The 18,472-nt window shown below is 46.4% G+C and overlaps 8 protein-coding genes across 8 annotated transcripts; 5 read left to right on the top strand and 3 right to left on the bottom strand.

Moving 5' to 3' along the window:
* Positions 1 to 137: 137 nt before the first annotated feature.
* F9C07_2279906 (uncharacterized protein) lies at positions 138 to 906 on the bottom strand. Its single transcript, XM_041288007.2, has 2 exons — positions 630 to 906; positions 138 to 576 (listed from the first exon to the last, which is right to left on the bottom strand). The coding sequence occupies exons 1-2, from the start codon at positions 829 to 831 to the stop codon at positions 404 to 406; spliced, it is 375 nt and encodes a 124-aa protein (XP_041140316.1). The 5' UTR covers positions 832 to 906; the 3' UTR covers positions 138 to 403.
* Positions 907 to 5,698: 4,792 nt separating this feature from the next.
* Positions 5,699 to 6,195, top strand: F9C07_10835 (uncharacterized protein; the record flags this gene model as incomplete). Its single annotated transcript, XM_071507503.1, has 3 exons — positions 5,699 to 5,731; positions 6,020 to 6,091; positions 6,115 to 6,195. The coding sequence occupies 3 exons, from the start codon at positions 5,699 to 5,701 to the stop codon at positions 6,193 to 6,195; spliced, it is 186 nt and encodes a 61-aa protein (XP_071365977.1).
* A 402-nt stretch (positions 6,196 to 6,597) lies between these two features.
* F9C07_2228490 (putative serine/threonine protein kinase) lies at positions 6,598 to 8,202 on the top strand (the record flags this gene model as incomplete). The annotated part of the gene is made up of 1 exon (XM_041283916.1): positions 6,598 to 8,202. The coding sequence occupies one exon, from the start codon at positions 6,598 to 6,600 to the stop codon at positions 8,200 to 8,202; it is 1,605 nt and encodes a 534-aa protein (XP_041140317.1).
* Positions 8,203 to 8,325: 123 nt separating this feature from the next.
* Positions 8,326 to 8,773, top strand: F9C07_1127857 (uncharacterized protein). Its single transcript, XM_071507589.1, has one exon. The coding sequence runs from the start codon at positions 8,448 to 8,450 to the stop codon at positions 8,691 to 8,693; it is 246 nt and encodes an 81-aa protein (XP_071365976.1). The 5' UTR covers positions 8,326 to 8,447; the 3' UTR covers positions 8,694 to 8,773.
* A 2,569-nt stretch (positions 8,774 to 11,342) lies between these two features.
* Positions 11,343 to 12,465, top strand: F9C07_10833 (BAR domain-containing protein; the record flags this gene model as incomplete). The annotated part of the gene is made up of 6 exons (XM_071507502.1): positions 11,343 to 11,355; positions 11,429 to 11,479; positions 11,575 to 11,620; positions 11,677 to 11,750; positions 11,809 to 11,956; positions 12,012 to 12,465. 6 exons carry the CDS (start codon positions 11,343 to 11,345, stop codon positions 12,463 to 12,465), a joined length of 786 nt encoding a protein of 261 aa, XP_071365975.1.
* A 201-nt stretch (positions 12,466 to 12,666) lies between these two features.
* F9C07_1129686 (uncharacterized protein) lies at positions 12,667 to 14,013 on the bottom strand. The gene is made up of 2 exons (XM_041283920.2): positions 13,776 to 14,013; positions 12,667 to 13,702 (listed from the first exon to the last, which is right to left on the bottom strand). The coding sequence occupies exon 2, from the start codon at positions 13,639 to 13,641 to the stop codon at positions 12,868 to 12,870; it is 774 nt and encodes a 257-aa protein (XP_041140319.1). The 5' UTR covers positions 13,642 to 13,702; positions 13,776 to 14,013; the 3' UTR covers positions 12,667 to 12,867.
* A 1,187-nt stretch (positions 14,014 to 15,200) lies between these two features.
* On the top strand, positions 15,201 to 15,836 carry F9C07_10831 (uncharacterized protein; the record flags this gene model as incomplete). Its single annotated transcript, XM_041283917.2, has 2 exons — positions 15,201 to 15,679; positions 15,737 to 15,836. The coding sequence occupies 2 exons, from the start codon at positions 15,201 to 15,203 to the stop codon at positions 15,834 to 15,836; spliced, it is 579 nt and encodes a 192-aa protein (XP_041140320.2).
* Positions 15,837 to 15,914: 78 nt separating this feature from the next.
* F9C07_1128056 (uncharacterized protein) lies at positions 15,915 to 18,393 on the bottom strand. Its single transcript, XM_071507590.1, has 2 exons — positions 18,084 to 18,393; positions 15,915 to 17,967 (listed from the first exon to the last, which is right to left on the bottom strand). The coding sequence occupies exons 1-2, from the start codon at positions 18,219 to 18,221 to the stop codon at positions 16,126 to 16,128; spliced, it is 1,980 nt and encodes a 659-aa protein (XP_071365974.1). The 5' UTR covers positions 18,222 to 18,393; the 3' UTR covers positions 15,915 to 16,125.
* Positions 18,394 to 18,472: the final 79 nt, after the last annotated feature.

Below are 18,472 nucleotides of genomic sequence, written 5' to 3'. Positions count from 1 at the left end.
GCATCAAAGACATGCGTAGCTTAACCCGGGAATTGCTGTCAACCCGAAAGGGTCGCCCTACGGCTAGAACTCTCCGAAAATCTCAAGGCGCGGGAGTTGCCGAGGGAAAGAATTTGGGCGTTGGGGGGGGGGGGGGGAAAGCTGCTTTACGAACCCATATGGCCATGTTGCTGATGCACCTGTGTAATATGCATTGACTTACTAGATGCAAGCTATGGGTCATAGGATGCCAGTCACCTCTCAGGTTCTATGGCGGCCGACCTCACACTATGCGATTGACAACTTCATAACAGCAAATGAGAGCAGTCTTTTGTTTGTGAAATACATTATGGAAGAACATACTGCCCACCGTTCCACTTGAGATGAATTACAAAATCACCAGGTCCTCTTAAAAATTAGAACTTTAGATAATTCGACCCGTGGCAGACCTTCCTGACTGTCCGTAAACAACGTCCTCGGGTAGATCGTCCTCCCCAGGCCCTTCACTATATCCATCCTGAGTACGGGGTTTTGCATGACGCAGGCGGTCACCACGTAAGATGTTACTTCTATCGATAGCCTCCTGTTCGTCTTGCGCTGCAAGATGGTTAGCGAGCGTGGCGACACACCGGACGAGTCTAAAGCCTTACCTAGTTGCTTATCACTGTTGGAAAATGGAGGCTGAATAGGATCTTCAACATCATCTTCATCCCTTTGAACAGGGATCTGATTTCTTAGCTCGGAACGAGTTTCATGAGCGTAGGAATTGTCCCTGACTATTCCAGAGACAGGGGAGGGATCGTTCTGAGACTCGTAGCGGTCCTCGGCTTCTCTTTCGTATGGGTTCGACATGATTTTTCAAACTAATAGCTATTTTAGAGACGATATAGAATGTACTTGTGATGGGTACATATGAGGAATGATATGTATAACTTGTGTAGTCGCTTGGTTGGGGATAGTAGCGAATATATAAGCGTTTCAGTCCCCCATCCCAACGCACTTCTGACATCAGATAGCCGTCATCCTTATGTATGGGGCGAATTGGGTTCTCGATAAGGTTCTAGGTAAAGGTCGGTTGAGGTGATGCAATTCGAAGGGTTCGTCTCTACATATTGCTTGGTTCATGATCGGTACAAACCCACTGAGCTTGATACAACCTATCAAATAGCTTAGATCTGAATCGATCCTTTCTGCAGTATGCCAAGAACTATCTGACTTAAGTTACTGATACCTTTGATACCTTTGACCTGAGCTTATCATGAGGTAGCTCATGAATAACAGTAGGCAAAGCAGCGGGAAATGGTCGTTTTGAGGTAAAGGGAGGTCCCGCTCATTGCAAATGATTTCTTTCGCAATGTAGACCTGCTTTCAGGAAGCAAATCTTACCCAAAAGACACGGAGGCGTAATTTGATCAATGTCACCGGTAGCTCTAGCCACGAATGTGACATAGGAATGATTCAGACTGAGGTCATCGGTCCCAAGATGCTGAAGAGATTGCTCATTCAAGCAAATCGATATCTGAGCAGGAACGTCAGGGCTTTACCCATTAGACGATGATGCCCGCCAGTCAACATTGCTTTCAGTCCAGGACAGGTTAAAAGAGTCTAGTACCTAGGTAGCCTTGGGAATGCTAGGGCCAGTTCTGATGTTATTCATCCGCAGTATTATGTAATATTTGGGTAAATCCACGACACTCTTCGCAACACCACTAGACAACGATTCACAACCCGCCACTCGTAGGTAATTAGACATGATAGACATGGTTTTGCTATAGTCAGAGATAGTGGTTATAGCTTTAAGGTGACAGAAAGGACGATTTAATCACCCATATTACGGGACGGAAAGACAACTCTCTGTAGCATACACCACAAAAAGGAATTATCGTGCCAATTCAGTACTATCCTACTCGGAATATGTCTATAGAATCTGAAACTCACGGTCATAAACAGTATAGTATATCGACAACTTATTTTATATGACCATGTCGCCTGGAACCTGATAAATTCTATAAACTGTACTACTAATGCAGTGTACAATATAAACCAGTAAAAGAAATGGCTCGTGTAGTCCCACATACAAAGGGTTAGGTTTCAGAAACAGCTTGATCTTGTTCGGGAAGGCCAAAGGGATGCACGAAGCTTGAACTTTCTCGCGGCAATTCATTCGCCTGAGGAGGGGGGGGAAGCCCCATAAACTTCGTACTGTAAAGCAGACTACCAGCCCTTAGGCTCCGCTTTGTTCACCGTACTCCGTTAAGTTGTTACATCTAGAAATTTTTTGAAGATGGGGAAAAGGAGAAAAAAAAAAAAAAAAAAAAAAAGCAAATAAAAACAAAGTTAAATCAAATAATAAATCAGAAAAGAAATTTTTTTTTTTTGTACAGACACATTGAGGATTTACCAGATCACGGAAAGTCTCCTAGTCTTGACCCTCCACATGAACCAATCGCCTAGTTGATAGTAGATTACTATCACCCTAGGTGGACTGGAATTGTGGCATTCGTATGGGAAGAATTGTGGAGTGGTTTAATATGGCAAATTAAGACTTTCGAGTAGGACCCAATCATGATATATACCTAAGTACAGAGTTGTATTCCCCGCTTCTGACTCCCATCCTCAGAGGAACCAAGTACGCCACTCAGTGTGTTCAGGAGTGCATATTTTGTGTGCGGTCATGGAAGCATGCGGTGAAGGATGAGAGGATTCTAAAGACCTATCGGCTTTTAGGCTGAGCTGGTCACTTTCTGACTTCTACCTCGATCCCATCCCCAGTCGCTTAGTTGTATGACCTGGCGGTGAACCGGACCCCGTCGCATACAACTTGAATGAACACTACATATATACTTCAGTCCCTACTCCAGGAATCAAGGCAATAGCTGGGGTTTGACCGACTGGTCAAACTCAAATCATCGGGTGACGAGGTATTGTGCTGTGGATCATAAATTATATCGAGTAATATCGGAAGATGTTAAAAGACAATAGTAACGGGTACCCGCACCCATCGGAAACGGGTGGTTGGATTTCCGAGATTTAATGCGTGTTTTCTGATCACCCTTAAACAATCCGAGCCATCCAGTCAATCCCGATCTAATACGTATCAATATGCAGTAAGATAGCCGCGGTATCAGAGATCAGTTTATCTCATTGGTAATTTGGCATATCGGAAAGTTGGTGAGGAGGGGGAGGAGGAAAGAAAATACCCTCCTCTGAACATGAGAGAGGGAGGTAAAGTAGTACTTCGTGTCAGTTGCAGACTTGCAGTACTAGGGCAACTACAGAGTAGTGTGGTACAGTACTCCGTACAGATTCTATCGGGAATGACCCACTATAATGCAGCGTGGTAAGTAATTTTAGACGGGACGGTTTTCTTTACTCCCGCTGTTTCTTCTGGCCCGTGATTGGTCTCAAAAATCCCTCGTGCAATTTTTGATAATGTTGGTTGATTTACTCAGTACGTCAGTTGTATAGGTAAGGGCTACTGGGTACCATCTACTACCGCCGTGGAGGGGAGATTAGAGGTAAAAAGACAAGGAACACTATCTCGCTCCAGCTTCAGTTAGCCAACCATAGATAGGTATTTGCAACCAAAAGTACAACTGCCTAGGTCCTAGGTACGGGTCGGTTCTCTACGGAGATCTGTGAATCTGTAAGGTTTGAATCATGCTCCAAGACACTCCGGGCACGGCAGCCACAGCCGAGGTCCGGAGTCCTAGCTTTAATAAGCCCACGTCGTCCGCTCTGGCATATTGGTACGGATATACGAGGCCTGGTGGGTGTCGCATTGTAAGCAGTTACGCATACCTTCCCACGTTAAGATTGACAAAAGAAGTATTGATCATCACGTAGCTAGAGGTGTTTTGGCAGATATGTTTGGTGGTGGTGGATGACTCCTCAGAAGGACAAAAGGACGGCGGAATAAAATGAAATGATAACAATAGTAGTCGTAGTAGATAAATCAATGAGAGATGTCGATGATAGCCTTAGCACTCGGCCGTCAATTCAACTTGACATCTGCTGACCCCACGTGGATCCCTCAAGCAAGAAGCCAAAAAGAGCCATGTGCATGATAAATAGTCGCTTCCAGTTTATAATTCGGTAGAGGAACTCATGATCTGATCATAGACCATAATTTGAAGTTAAGACATAGCCTCAGCAGCTCCAAATATACTAGTTAGCCTCCTCAAGTGAGGTAATCGCCACGAGGAAATCTGACGATTCTCCCATCATTGACTAGTAATAGCTATCAAGGATGTTGTCATAGCATGTCCAATCCATCAGTGTCTTAGCCCAGAGAAGTCTGATATGCAAGCTTCAACCCCGTCATTGTCAAAAATCTGCAAAAGTGATGAAGTCGTCAATGTATACGTTGATTGATCCTACAAGCCGTACTTGACCGAGGAAATAAGTATTCCAGTCCAGAGAAAAAGGTAGTTCAAGGAAGAGAGAACAGAGAATCAACTCGTGCATTGGCATTGGCCGTAGTAATGTAACTGGTCAATGAAACCCCGAAAAAAGGTCGATCCCTCACACCCTATATTAGACATTCTGTGTCCTCGAGTGACGTTGGCAGCCAACTTTCTCTTAGTAGCCCACCTTTAGGTCCTCTCTTTAATTACCCCTCACTGCGTGCATGAGGAGGGGTTCTTTTTGATCAAGCCATTTAGGCAAACCGCCACACAAAGGAACTAAGTAAGGAAGGCCAGAGTGATAATGTGACGCTTTCCCGATAGTTCTACCTGAACTGGTCCAGCCACCCAAGCCATCGGCTCCCGTTGTGAATGATGTGCGGGGACAGCCATACCCATATGATCCATAGGACTGCAGATTGCACAGCCTCAGTCTGACTTGAACTCCCGAGATTGACTAATATCCTATGCGGGTCGCGTTTGTTTGATAATTGCCAGTGTCACCACCCTGTTCAGATGAGCCAGACAAAGCGGAAGTGAGTGTAAAGCTATCACTGGGTGGACGTCATCCGACTGATCTTCATCGAACAAGAGGCAAGATTGTAAAGAAATGAAGAATCGAAACATGAAACAACAATCAGATTTCCTTGTAATTACTGATTACTCAAGAGAAGTGAGCAGCTCCAGCGTCTTTCTAACGGTCCTTCGCCAGAAAACAAAATAGAAATAAAAAAATATTTACAAAATAAATAAATACATAAATCAATAGCGAAAGAAAAATGCATGAGGCTTCTCACCTCATGCAATAACTAACCTGTGGAGCTTTTTCTTTACACAGGGTAAAGATGTGGAAAGGCCGCCACTTTGGTTTTCTTACATCTTGTCCAACGCACTACTTCTAGTCCCTGGTACAATTAGCCTGCAATACTAGGTACATACATATACATACATAGCTAGTAAGTAGCAGCACTGAGCGATTTGTCTTATCCACTCTTCACCTCCATTGTCCCGTTGTCCGATAGTCGGGGCTTGACTTTCATGGATACGTTGTTACTTGAGAGGATACCCAGTAATCTCTGGAAATAAAAAAAGAAACGAAAACCTGAGTAAGGCAACAACGATTCTGTAAAGTCCAACGCAGTGACTCCAATGGTGTACTATCTTCACATCATCGTACTAGGTACTCATATACATAGATACTCTGTATGATACATACGTACTGTACAGCCATTTTCCACACTGGCGCCCTGGTTTATGTTAACAGCTGTGGCTGCAACTGTATTATACCATACCATCACAGGACGATACCGATAATGTGTACCATCGGCGAGGCCTGCGAACGGAGGGTAAGTAAATTTCCAACCAAATCATCCATCTGATTACTCGATTCTGACAAAAAAAGAGGGCTTCGGCTCCATTATTTGCTTCTTACTTCCACAACCGGCAACAAGAAAGTCTCTTCCAATCCCCTTTGTAACCTCAGCACAAGGCGTACCCATAGGCACTGGTTCCCACCATATTATCAAATAATAGAATTCGAGGCAAGAAAAAGACTGGTCGCTCTCCCACAGGAAGCTCAAGGAACGCCCACCCATACTTTCAATATTAGTTTACATTACTTTGGTACTATCTAGAAGCCGGAATACTATTTCAACCTGGACCTTCCCCCAGCAGGCAGCTGCATTCTCACGAGAGACTCTCGCTGGGTACTATACCTTTACTACTACAGAGTATTTTATTTTCTTGGAATACTGCCTTTCTCTCTCGGAGCTACCTCTCCTGCCCCAACTGGAATTTTCAAGCTACATAAGAGTCTAGTCTCATTCTGTGGTTCACAGCGTGGTACCGTCCCATCTGGACATTCCGTGCCTTGCTGCGCTAATTTTTCCTTTTCCTCTTTTTTTTTCTCCCTTTTCTTCTTTTTTTTTTCCTTTTCTTCCTCGCCCTCCACTTTTCACTTTCGTCACTTTTCAGGGAGACCGTCGCCTCAGGCCACCACCGGTCACCGGGGGCCACACCTCTTTTTTTTTCTCGCCCTCTTCCTCTCCCCTCCTCTTCCTCTCTCAATCTCCTTCCAACCTTTAAACCTTTTAAATAACAATCTTCTGGGGCCTCTCCAGCTTCGTGCTGTAGGCGTTTATTCTCCTACCTTGTCACGGGGGCAACCTTTGTCACTCTCGTCCTCCGTGTACATTACAATTAGTTACCGCACATGACTCCACAATCTGCTTCACCTGTACCTTCCGCAGTCTCCTCCGCCGCAGCGTCACAGATATCGTACGATCCTCGAGATGGAGAGCCCTCGGTAACACGCGCTCTTGCGGGCATGAATTTGTCCGCAGCGAACGGGGATATTCTCCCCACGCCCCCTCCGCCTGCGAAAACTGCCAGGCCGACTATGGCGAATCGCATCTCTCGTATGTTTTCCAACACAGGGAAGACAACTTCGAAGGAGCCGGATGCCCATCGTGACTTTTCAGACAGCAGCACAGACAGCGTGAAGCCATCTAGCAATGGCAGCGGGAGGCAATCTAAGCCCACTTCTAGACCCTCTTCTAGAGCTCCATCGCGACAGACTTCTACCAAGGAAGACAATGAGAGAAAGCCAAAGTCTAGCAGTGGAAAGGACCAAAAAGACTCATCTGCAGCAGCACACAAGCGGTTCGAAGCATTGCCAGACCACGCCCACTGCCATCACCTTAAGAGTACACGGCGACAGGAGAAATTGACAGACCTTCTCCGGGATATGCTTGGTGGCGGCAGGAAGAAAGACGATCATGTCGATGATCAGCAACTATCCCTCATGTCAACATGGATTGACCAGTTCAAGAATGAACGTGATAAATTAGCGGCCGATAAAAAGGGTGGTCCCAACGCCACGGCTTCATTAGTCGATAAATATGGTAAATGCCAGGAGATCGTCGGGCGGGGCGCATTCGGCATCGTTCGAATCTCACACAAAGTCGATCCCAAAGATTCCAGGGTTGAACAACTATACGCTGTCAAGGAATTTCGCCGTCGTCCTCAAGAAACGACCAAGAAATATCAAAAACGTCTGACCTCCGAGTTCTGTATATCCTCGTCCCTTCGCCATCCGAATGTCATCCATACCCTTGACCTCTTGCAGGATGCTAAGGGTGATTATTGCGAAGTAATGGAATATTGTGCTGGTGGTGATCTCTACACCCTTGTGCTGGCCGCAGGAAAACTGGAAGTTGCCGAGGCCGATTGCTTCTTCAAGCAGCTCATGCGTGGTGTAGAGTACATGCACGAAATGGGCGTAGCTCATCGTGATCTTAAGCCGGAGAATCTGTTGTTGACCACTCATGGTGCGCTCAAAATTACGGATTTCGGGAACGGGGAGTGTTTCCGCATGGCCTGGGAAAAGGAAGCACACATGACAGCAGGACTTTGCGGCTCCGCTCCTTATATAGCTCCCGAAGAATATATCGAAAGGGAATTTGATCCGAGGGCAGTCGATCTGTGGGCTACTGGTGTAATTTATATGGCAATGAGGACAGGGCGTCATTTATGGAGAGTAGCCCGCAAAGACGAGGATGAATTCTATCAGCGATACTTGGAGGGTCGGAAGCATGAAGATGGTTACGCTCCCATTGAGACTCTGCATCGGGTAAGCGCTGATAACAGTCTATTTGGTGCGTCTAAACTTACAGATAGTTCGCAGGCTCGTTGTCGGAACGTGATTTATTCCATCCTTGATCCAAACCCTTCTCGTCGTATCAACGCCTCGCAGGTCCTCAAATCCGAATGGGTTCGCGAGATCAAATTGTGCAAGGCTGGCGAGGAGGGATTCTGATCTAATCGGCGTGTCTTGCCCTCGAGGCTTTGATTTTCGCAGATAGTGTATCCCTAGGGGGCAGAGCCTGGGCGGATTTTGATCATTAGTCCGGACTCTGTCTCTCTCTCGTGGTAGCCTGCCTCTGTATGCCTAGTTTTGTGATAAAACCGGGTGGCTCATTTGTTTATCCCGTTCTATTGGGGGTTTAGACCTTCTTCACCTGTTGCTTAAAAAGGAGGTCCTTTTGCTTTCTATACCGGCGCATGTCTTACCTTTGTCTTACCTGCCTGCTAGCTGAAGGGCTTAGTTTGTTTTTATGTTTTCACGCTAATGCAACGAAGAGTCATGACCTTGAGCTCCTTCTCTTTTCTTTTCTTTTCTTTTCTTTTCTTTTCTTTTCTTTTCTTTTCTTTTTTTTTTTTCCATTCTCTTCTTCGTCTTTGTCTTTGCATTTACTAGTCATATATATTGCATCTCCATCATTCTATCTATCTGGCATGCAGAGTTAACGGCATTCTTTCCTCTTTTTTATTTCTGGGCTCTTGGCTGGCTGATACATTGATGTTACTGACCTACTAGCTCATTCGATTAGGTCACAATGGAGGGCACGTTCGGTTTTCCGGCTGGGTTACGCTGATGCTGAGATTCATTCATCAGATTGTTTATCAATGCGCATTTCATACTTGTCAGTTATAGCGATCTGCATATCCGTGGGACTGTCATTCATTATGTACTCGGGGTTTGGGCGCTTATTATTTGGATACCCTTTGACACTGTTCGTTTCAATGCTATTGTTATCAGAAATCTTACAACCTGATGTATCTTTGCTGGTCATGAACAAGGCCAGCTTCTCTCCTTCCCCCTTTCGCCTCTTCCCTCCTCCCCTCCTTCCCTCTGGTTACATATGGTATAATGGATACTGTTATGAAACCAGGAGAGTTCAAGGGAGTGATAGGAGCTTTCAATGGAGCAGACTTGTTTGCTTGTGGAACTAATTCTTGTGCCGTCCCTGCCATCGTGTGATGTTGTATCTTCTTCCCTTAGGACTGCAAAGACAGGGGCATAGCGACATCTAGTCTAGTACTTGCCACACAAATTCAGTTGCTTTTCCGTGGCTAGGATCGAAAAGTCTGGAACATTTTTCGATCTAACTCTCGGCTATGCTCTTTGAGTAAATCACCACTTACCCCGTAGTTCTTCCTCGCGTACGGCAACCTCCCCTTTCCTTCCTTTTATTTTTCTTCTTGGGTGAGGAGAGAATCCGCTTCCATTGATAGACAGTCACGATGTACTACTGTACATGTACATGTTCTTGGCAGTGAAATAATGTCTTCCCTGAGCTAGCTTCATCTGCATGTCAGACAATTACATATCACTTTGGGTACATTTTTAATTTTATTTTTATTTTCTTCTCTCTCTCTCTCTCTGTGGTGAGTGGCTATGTACCATATATCTTGATGTTATTCTGTCCCGTACATTGATTTAATTACCCCGCTCCTTGGTCGAGTTAGAAGCCGGTAGATTCAAACGTCCTAAACATACAACTTCTATAGCCAGCTGCACAGTTTGCATTTATGGTTATACCCCCCTGCCTATACCCCTACAGAATTACAGCACCACGAAGTCACTGATTTTCAATGTGGGGTACCCAACTTGAATACATTCCTAAGAGCAAAAACCCTCACATCTCCCTTTCACAAACCGCGGTTGTAGTTTCTGCCTAGTACCCTGACCTAGTTTGTGCAAGGTTATCAGCGTCTAGCCATTTGAAATTGACGATGGTCCTAGGCCAAGGTTGCTTGGCGCTTCGTGCAGACCTCAAAAGTGCGGCAAGTTACTCAATAAGAAAGTACCACACATGATTTTCTAGTTGTGTGAAATTCGAATTGGTCTTTCTTGGCGCCTAGTCCTTTTTGCTTTTCCCTTGCATTGGAATTCCTTGGCATCATGCCCTAATACATGTATGTATATCGAGATGGGTTATGCTCGTGTGGTGGTAGCAGGCAGCATGATTCTCAGGGATTCCAGGATCCACATATGAAGGGCGTGGTCAGGAATGGTTGCATGTGGGAACCAAATACCAGTAGTACTATTTCACGGAGTCAGCGATGCGAGGCTAGACTCATGTTACTTGTTTGGTTCGGAAGAGCATCTCAGCTTGCAGATCCATCTGACCAAGGCTTGGCCACTCATTTAGGGCTTGGTCAAAGTCACAGTTACATGGTGGCATAGGAAGTGAGTGCTCTTCGGACGCGGTAGTCGTATAAGCTGAGCGTAGTGTAGGATTCTCAACTAGATTTATATTCTGTCATCCTCATCCCTTGCGGTTCTATCTGGTTGCTATATGTTGGACTCTTTCTTAAAATCGAACTAATCGATATCCATCTTCTTATCCATGAGTGCACAAAGTTGAAGGGGAATGTTATACTTATACTCAATGTATCACAAGTAAATCCTAGATCCAAAGCGCAAATCGTTCTACTGAGTGTCGTATTGAGCAACAGTCCATTTTAAGAAAAAGAGAAATTTCTCTGACGTTGTGCAAGATCGTGATCATTAAGTAGTAACTTGGAGGGCTTATAGTACACTGCCTTCAAAGTTGCCACTGGTTGAAGTACTGTGTTAGATCAAGCACTAAGCAGATGTCAGTCCTGATATCGAACCTAAAGCGAGTGCTCCATCGACTTGGACTAGAAGAGGAGATCGAATTGACATCACCATCATTATTATGTATTGGGAGCCAAGTTCAATACATGACGTAAGACGAGACAGCGGATAGGGATTCATGACCGTATTGTATATTACCATGTGTAATTATCTATACAATACTGTTCTTCCATAGGGCTGGAGAAAACGTCTCCCTGTATGAATGTACAGTACGTGCATACGTAGTAGATACAACATACACAGCCACACATAGCCACATTCGAGAGAATCTCCCCCAAAGTCCCGCATTGGGACCTGATCCAGCCCTGTGACGGTCACCCATTGTCTTTTCGAACATTCAACTATCGTCAACTGATATTCTGCCAGACAATCCAGGCATTCTCTTGTCGCCTACATTACCTGCACATATCCTATCAAATATCCTCAACCGCCATCACTTGTTTCATTGCCTACAGTAGTACTCCGTCGGTTCTGCCTGCTTAGCCGTCATCATGTCCTGGGCAGGTGCGCAAAGCTCCTTGGCCCCTTATCTCTACATATGCCAGATTAAGGGCTGATATGCAGTTGTGAGTCTTAGGGTTCAAGAAAAATGTCAACCGTGCTACCACCCAAGTCATGATGAAGACGGGTATGTACATCATTATATAGCCCCGCGGCTCGAGACGACCAAGTGACTGTTGCTGTGAGCGGTAGTCAGTCGCTGATACATTATAACCTGTACAGGTCATGTGGAGAGGACAAACGATCGTGACTATGAAATCGAAGAACGGTAATGGCATCGAGGGATTTGGCATAAGCTAAGCCAGTCACTGATGGGATCCATAGGCGATACCGGACCATGGAGGCCGCTGCCAACCGTCTACAAAAAGAGGCTAAAGGCTATCTCGATTCATTACGAGGTGGGTCTTTTTTACTCGTTCAACTGGGAGCGAAATGCTAAGCCCTTGGTTGTGGCAGCAATGACTGCCTCTCAGATGCGTATTGCGGAGACAATTGATGCTTTCTACGGTGATGCTGGAACGCGCGATGGTGTGAGCAGAAGCTATAAACAAGCAGTGGAAGATCTTGATGCCGAGACGATAAAAGCCTTGGATGGGCCATACAGGTGTGTGACATTCTGGAATTGGAGATTCCATGGCTATCGCTAACTGGCTTATTAGAACTACCGTTCTCGAACCGATTTCGCGCTTTTGCGCTTACTTTCCCGACATCAATGAGTGCATCAAGAAACGCAATCACAAGTTACTCGACTACGACTCTATGCGAGCCAAGGTGAAGAAGTTAGTCGAGAAGCCAGACAAGGACGCCACCAAACTTCCCAGAGCGGAGCGCGAAACCGAAATTGCTAAGCAAGCATACGAACAGTTGAATGAACAACTTTTCACCGAACTCCCGCAACTCATTGACCTGCGTGTACCATATCTGGATCCTAGCTTTGAGGCTTTGGTCAAGATTCAACTGCGTTTCTGCGCAGAGGCATACTCTCGCATGGCACAAGTGCAACAATACCTTGACGCGGAAACGAGAGATCAGTATGCTCGGGGCGATTTGGATAACAGGGTAGAAGAAGTATTGCAGGAGATTCGTGATCTGAGTATAGCGGGAACGGTTTGATCTTAGGAATTATCTGTATCATTGCTGGCCTGTTTGTTATTTGCTCTGCAGAATTGTTGCTGTCGAGGTTTATCTACTATCTTGCTTGTGCAAGGGTCTCTAGGCCCGGGGAGTCATTACATATAATAAAAACTCTACTTGTCTAGTAGGATAAGAGAGGGAGAGTGAGTATAGTAGCTAAAAGCAGGTACGCCCAAGTCCTGATGGTAATGGCTCCGAAGTATGGAATGGTGTGGCATATAGACAAGCAAACAAACCTCTTCACTGGATTTTCAGACTTCGCTGGTGCAATTTGTGTCTTAACGTGCTGGTCTTGGGTATCTGTCTATATGATTCTATTTATCTGTACAATATTTTAGCTTCAGCGATAGCTGTATAGCTCGCCACAGTTATTCACGAATATCACAGCGCGCTGCCATCACGATATATTTCATCTGCTAGAATGTCCAACACAGGTCCAGCTGCGGCACGTACTGCTGCCAACTCAATGGCATTCATTTCCGTGAGAACATAGTCTGCAACATCGCCCCGATTCCGGGTGGATGGACGACCAATCCCGACACCTATTCGCAATACAGAAAGACCTTCATGCGAGCGGGTTTCGCCAGGCCTTGTACGCGGTGGGTGCAAGCCTTTCCCCCGTAGACTCTCCATAATGCTGGTCAACCCCCGATGGCCGCGCAAACTGGCCGTTTCAGGTCCGCCCCGTTTCACTCTAACTTTCCCCAAGGGCGCCTCCAGCTCATCGTGGAGGATGACCAGGGTGGGAGCTAAAATTTTCAGCGACTGAGGGTCGGTGCCACGATGCTGCCATTCGTGGTTCTCAGGATCTGCGACCTCAGTTGTCTCAGAGAGCGCCACATTTCCCTGCATGATCACCTTTTCCAATACCTCGGTCTGTGTCGTAGATATCCAGTTTTTTAGTTGTCGGACAAGCTTCGGACCCGACTCGTTCATATACGATGGGCTATACCATGTTCGATAGAACAGCGGCCCGGTAGATGGCTGGTGCTTGGTGGATATCAAGGGAAACCTGTTGGGTAAAAGAGGTATCAAGGCATCAAGGAGGATATGTCCGGCGCTGTGACGAGTCTGGCGGTAAGGACGGGGATTTCCGATTGATGCGATGAAGAGAAATCGGTGCGGGGTTTTTACTAGAGATATGTGGGTTGCCATCGAAGATGGTTTGTCTTGTTGGAACTGTAATAAGATATGGATAGATATGGCTCCTGCTTCTCTTCATTAAAATGTGTTGGGTGTTGCCTCTCTAGGGTCCGATGTGAGAACCAGGTATGAAAGGGATAATGAACCTGTTAAGAGGACGGAATCAGTACACCATCAGAGAACGTAGGTGTACAATTGAAAAGGAAAAGTGTCCATGGGATGTCGTTTTTTTGTTTGATAGGTAAAAATTGCACAAAAAATTGTTCTCGTTGCGGGAGATCGTCCCTAGGTGGTTAATTACAATTTTATTTTCAAAAAGTTGGTTTCTATCGTCACCAATCCATGTATTGAAAGAGGATACAGTACAGTTTTAGAGGTATTGTACGTATTCATTGTCACTGGTTTCTGTAACACCCGGTTTGATGTACCACATACGGAAACTGGATTTGGTCTCCAAGAGATCCAACTCTGAGCCAACATTTTCTGGTTGAAATGATATCTGCTATAACCATCTATCTGTCTAGACATTCTCACCACTGTAGGCCTAGTGCGGCGCGTCTGAATGTTATAGTATCTATTAATTTGGGTATGACTCATCTGTACTTGAAAGCCAGATCGTCTATCAACCCATCTATAACTCGATGAAGGGAAACAAGGCAATCGTTGATTGGACTGCGAACAATATCACGCATATCTTTCTACGTGATCAGGTCTTTGCTGCCTACCTCTACACACAAATATAGTACGGATCAGCATTGGCAACCTGTCAGAACCAATCTCCGGTCTGAGGTTGCAACCGCCGACCTAGTCCTGTCAGTAACTAGATTCTTCTATCCTTTTCGTTTATTCACTTACCTTGTCGTGGTAGGATATGCTGCCTGTCTTGCAGGGTTTAAACCTCCGTCTATATTTTCCAGTCAGGTTACGCTCAAATAGCGTATCGAATCTTATGGGGCCTGGTAGATTTTCGCCTCGTGAGCCAGACAGCGTATTGTTCATCTCGCACGTGTCAGTGAAACTGTTCAATAGAATCGACACCCAACTGCCACAGCTGTTACGCGCAACACCGGTCATTCGCTTCTAATCTGATCTCCTTTAAACCGGGCATAACTTTGAACCTTGTGCCTTGATACTGCCAGGGCATTGGCATGTCTTTTGGCTGCTAGTGATGCTTGCCTGATCCTGTATCGACTACAAACGCCCACGCATCACCATCTACTTCCCTGCGCCCTGTGTCCAAAATCGAGCTCTGTCATGTCATCAAATGGAATAGCTACCCCGCTCGAGCATAGCGTTACTACAAGTCAAGAAGGGCGAGAATGAACGGCCAAGTGTGCCTCCGTCGGTGTGGGATATATCTAAAGAGCAAATGGAGACTGATGGGCTCTGACGGAAATATTTCAATATGGGCACTCTCTAAGCCTAGCTCGATTAGAGCTGACCACGGCAGGAGATATACAACGTCCCTCGACGCACGGAATTCGTAACGGAGAACAACAGGCAATACTGTAATAAAACCTACTCTATGCAATAACGTAGCCGAGCAAACCCATTTGAACATCGTCCATCAGATGTGTCTCTTTACGTTTGTCGGTAATCCAACCTCCGTCATCTTGGCCAAGGAAACACCACAGATTCGTCATTTCAAGATCGGACCGTTGACTGGGCGATTCAACTCGGAGTTATACCTACATCCCAATGCCATACGCATTGCTTCCGACATTGGGATGTTCGACCATGGTCTCGGGAATCTTGATCTCCCGAACGTCCCCTTTCAGCTGGGTGAAACATTTGACCTCATCCATATACGTGGCCTTGTCGGCATTCGCAGGGCATTCGACAACTGGGAATTCATCTATGAACAAGCATTCGAACAACTTTCACTGAGGGGTCCATTCACAGACACAGATCCTGAGGGCGGCACTGTGACATACCCTAATTCTGACGCGTATGTCGGGATTTTCTCGTCCGTTTTACACTCTATCGCCGAAGATGCTGGATACCTGCACGATCTGAGCCACCTGCAACCCGGTGTGCTTCGTGCGGCAGGGTTTGTGGATATTCACATCCTGTAACGCACAACACTAATCGACCTATTGGCCCAAAGATCCTCGTCAAAAGACGTTAGGCGAAATGGTCCTGATCGCTGCCTTGGAAAAGCCGGAATATTATACCCTGTGGAGCTCTTGATGATTAGAAGTCTCTGATTTAAGGGACCCGTCTATTGGAATAGTCGCAGCACATATTTTTGTGTCCTTTCTTTCTAATTTGTTAACATAGGTGGCTAGTTGGCCGCAGATGAACCGTGCAATCGTAGACGAAATGTCACATCAAAATCATTACCTGGAGACTCAAATGGCAATTTCTCTTTTCTTCTCCTTTCCCCCTCCTTTTGTCGGTTCTGTAGAGCTTCCAGGCTACATACCCAGCCTTGACAGTACCTGCTGTGTACTTGAATAAAAAAAGCAAAAATAAATAAAGGCCAAAAGTAACGTTTTAGGTTGAATGATCATCGAAAAGAACACCCTGAAGAATTGCTTCGCCTTCGTCTTGACGCCAGTGGCCTGCATCTGTCAACTGTTGTTTCCACATAATCTGATCTCTCTCGGTGAGGTCCTCCCAGCGGCGGAGGACCCCGTCAGGTGCGTTATGATATGCCCTGTTCGTAGACTCAATGAGGATCTCGTCCGTATCACGGTTGCGACGGACAACAATGGAGGTATGTGATAGAGGGGCAGCGGAAGTGGATGGGTCGTCCGCTGCAAGATCGGTATCGAGGATTGATTCGATCGCATCTGCTGCTTCACGGGCATGAAGGAGATCACGTAGGGAGCGGTGATGTAGGGTGGGAACTGGCGACGAGAGTGTTGAGTGCATTGACATAGTGACTGATGGAACTGCTAATGGATGTGGCACATGTTGATGATATGGACGGGCGACGGCGGCACGAATATCGGGTGGGAGCCATTCGGTAGCCCCCAGATACGGAGGCATAACACCCCTAATCTCAGTGAAAGCCTGGAGGAGGAAGCAGACAATGAAGATAGATAACAAAGCAGTCAGCCCACTGGTGAAGTTAGCCCAAGCATCCGAATCTCCCGGCATGACTAGCACGTAGCGCGGTGAGCGACTGGAGGGCGGCGATGGAGCCAGAGGGAGCGTGTGTACGACGACGGTATTGCCCATACTGACAGAGGCAAGCTTGACATATTGTGGTGGCGTCTCAGGCCTAACGGGCTTCGGTGGAGGAATGAAAGAAGAGAAGCATATCTTTGTCATGGAGAATGGATGGACGTCGTGGAGGGTAGTGTAGGCTCGTAGCTTTCCGTAACCTCCTCTTCTAGGATCGTACTCGAGCGTCAGGACCTCGATAGATTGATCACTCCCCGAAACGGCAATGATGGTTTGTTCCTGGTTCTCGAGGTTTGAACCCAGATTGCACACGTCCAGGCCAAGTCCAATTTTGATTGTTTTGCGGAGCTTCTTACGCCGGATGATGGTTGCAGATGACTTTGATCCCGGTGATAGTCTTTGCGGTAAATTGAGAAGCACGAGCTCGCAGCCTTTACGGTCTGGTACATTCCGAAGCAGCAGCAACATTGTGGGGGATAGGAAGCGCAGGGCTCGAAATTTGGGTCTGGGTCCAGTTGCTGCTTCAGACAAAGGCGTGCTATATATGCAATGTACATCAGGTGATGCATTAGACCTCGTTGAGGCTGAGACCTGACAGGTGAACACGTCAGTGCCATTGGTATAGGCAACCTGGAATTTGTCATCGTCCAAATCTGTAATATCTACATCCTCAGCTTCCTCATCACTACCCAATAGAATCCTTCCCAGGATATCCGATGTACTGGGTGCAGGAGTAACATGAAAAAGGACGATCTCTCCTGAAGGAGCCAGCCCAGTCGCAACCGCCGCTATACGCGGAGACTCGGCGTCCTTCCACGGCGAGAGTCGCAATACCCTTTGGTATGTGTCCGGACCGCCGGCCTTCTCTGTTCCTTTGGTACGGAATAAGGATGTACGAGATAATGCGGTGGTCTTCTGGGGAACTTGGTTGTTGGTTTCTCTATGCGCTTCCCGAGTTGCGATTTCTTCGGTCGAGTTATCGGTAAAGGATCTTTTTCGTGGGGGGTAGTCAATCTTGAAAGATCTTAGATGTTGGTTATTGCCACGCTTTTGCTCAGCTACGGAGCTGTTAATACCAGCGAAGGCGATAATATAGTCATCGCTTGCACGCGCTGTTGCCAATGAGGTGACCGAGTCTTCATCGCGTGAGAGTTCGATATCGACTACCTCGGAGATCTCGTTGCGTTTGGATGTGTCCAAGAGTGCCTGTTATTGTGCCTCGAGTATTAGAGCACTGACAAGTATCAAAAGACCTGGGATTTAAGATATGGTGACAGAGCAATCTCGAATTATTGTGTCAGAAGGGATAGGGTGGCACTTGCAATTTTGTTCCCAACGCCACTACGCCCTTCGCCGCCTCCGCCTGCGACAATAAGAAAGCCATGATTGCGCGGATCGAAATCGGCAGCGAAGAGAGGACAGGATAGGGCCAACTTGGCCGAAGGGACAAGGGGCGCCATTATCAGGACGGACTATTCGTCCTAGACAAGGGAAGAGTTGAATGTGTATTCAGTAACAGGGGAAGGAGTCGGAAGTTACAGGCCAAGTAAGCTTCCGATGACATCGGCGTTTGTTCACGTTCCGCCCCGGAGTTAATTAAATTCAACCCATACGTCTTGGCAGATAAGGACTCCTCCAAGGTTAAACCTTACAATATTTAGATAAGAATCACTTTTTATTCTGGAATGGAATCGAGAAGTAAAGGATGAAA

Source organism: Aspergillus flavus, chromosome 1 (assembly GCF_009017415.1).
Source record: "Aspergillus flavus chromosome 1, complete sequence".
Classification (NCBI taxonomy): Eukaryota; Fungi; Ascomycota; class Eurotiomycetes; order Eurotiales; family Aspergillaceae; genus Aspergillus; species Aspergillus flavus.
Note: the sequence above shows the minus strand (reverse complement) of the source record. Positions and strands in the feature narration are given on the sequence as shown.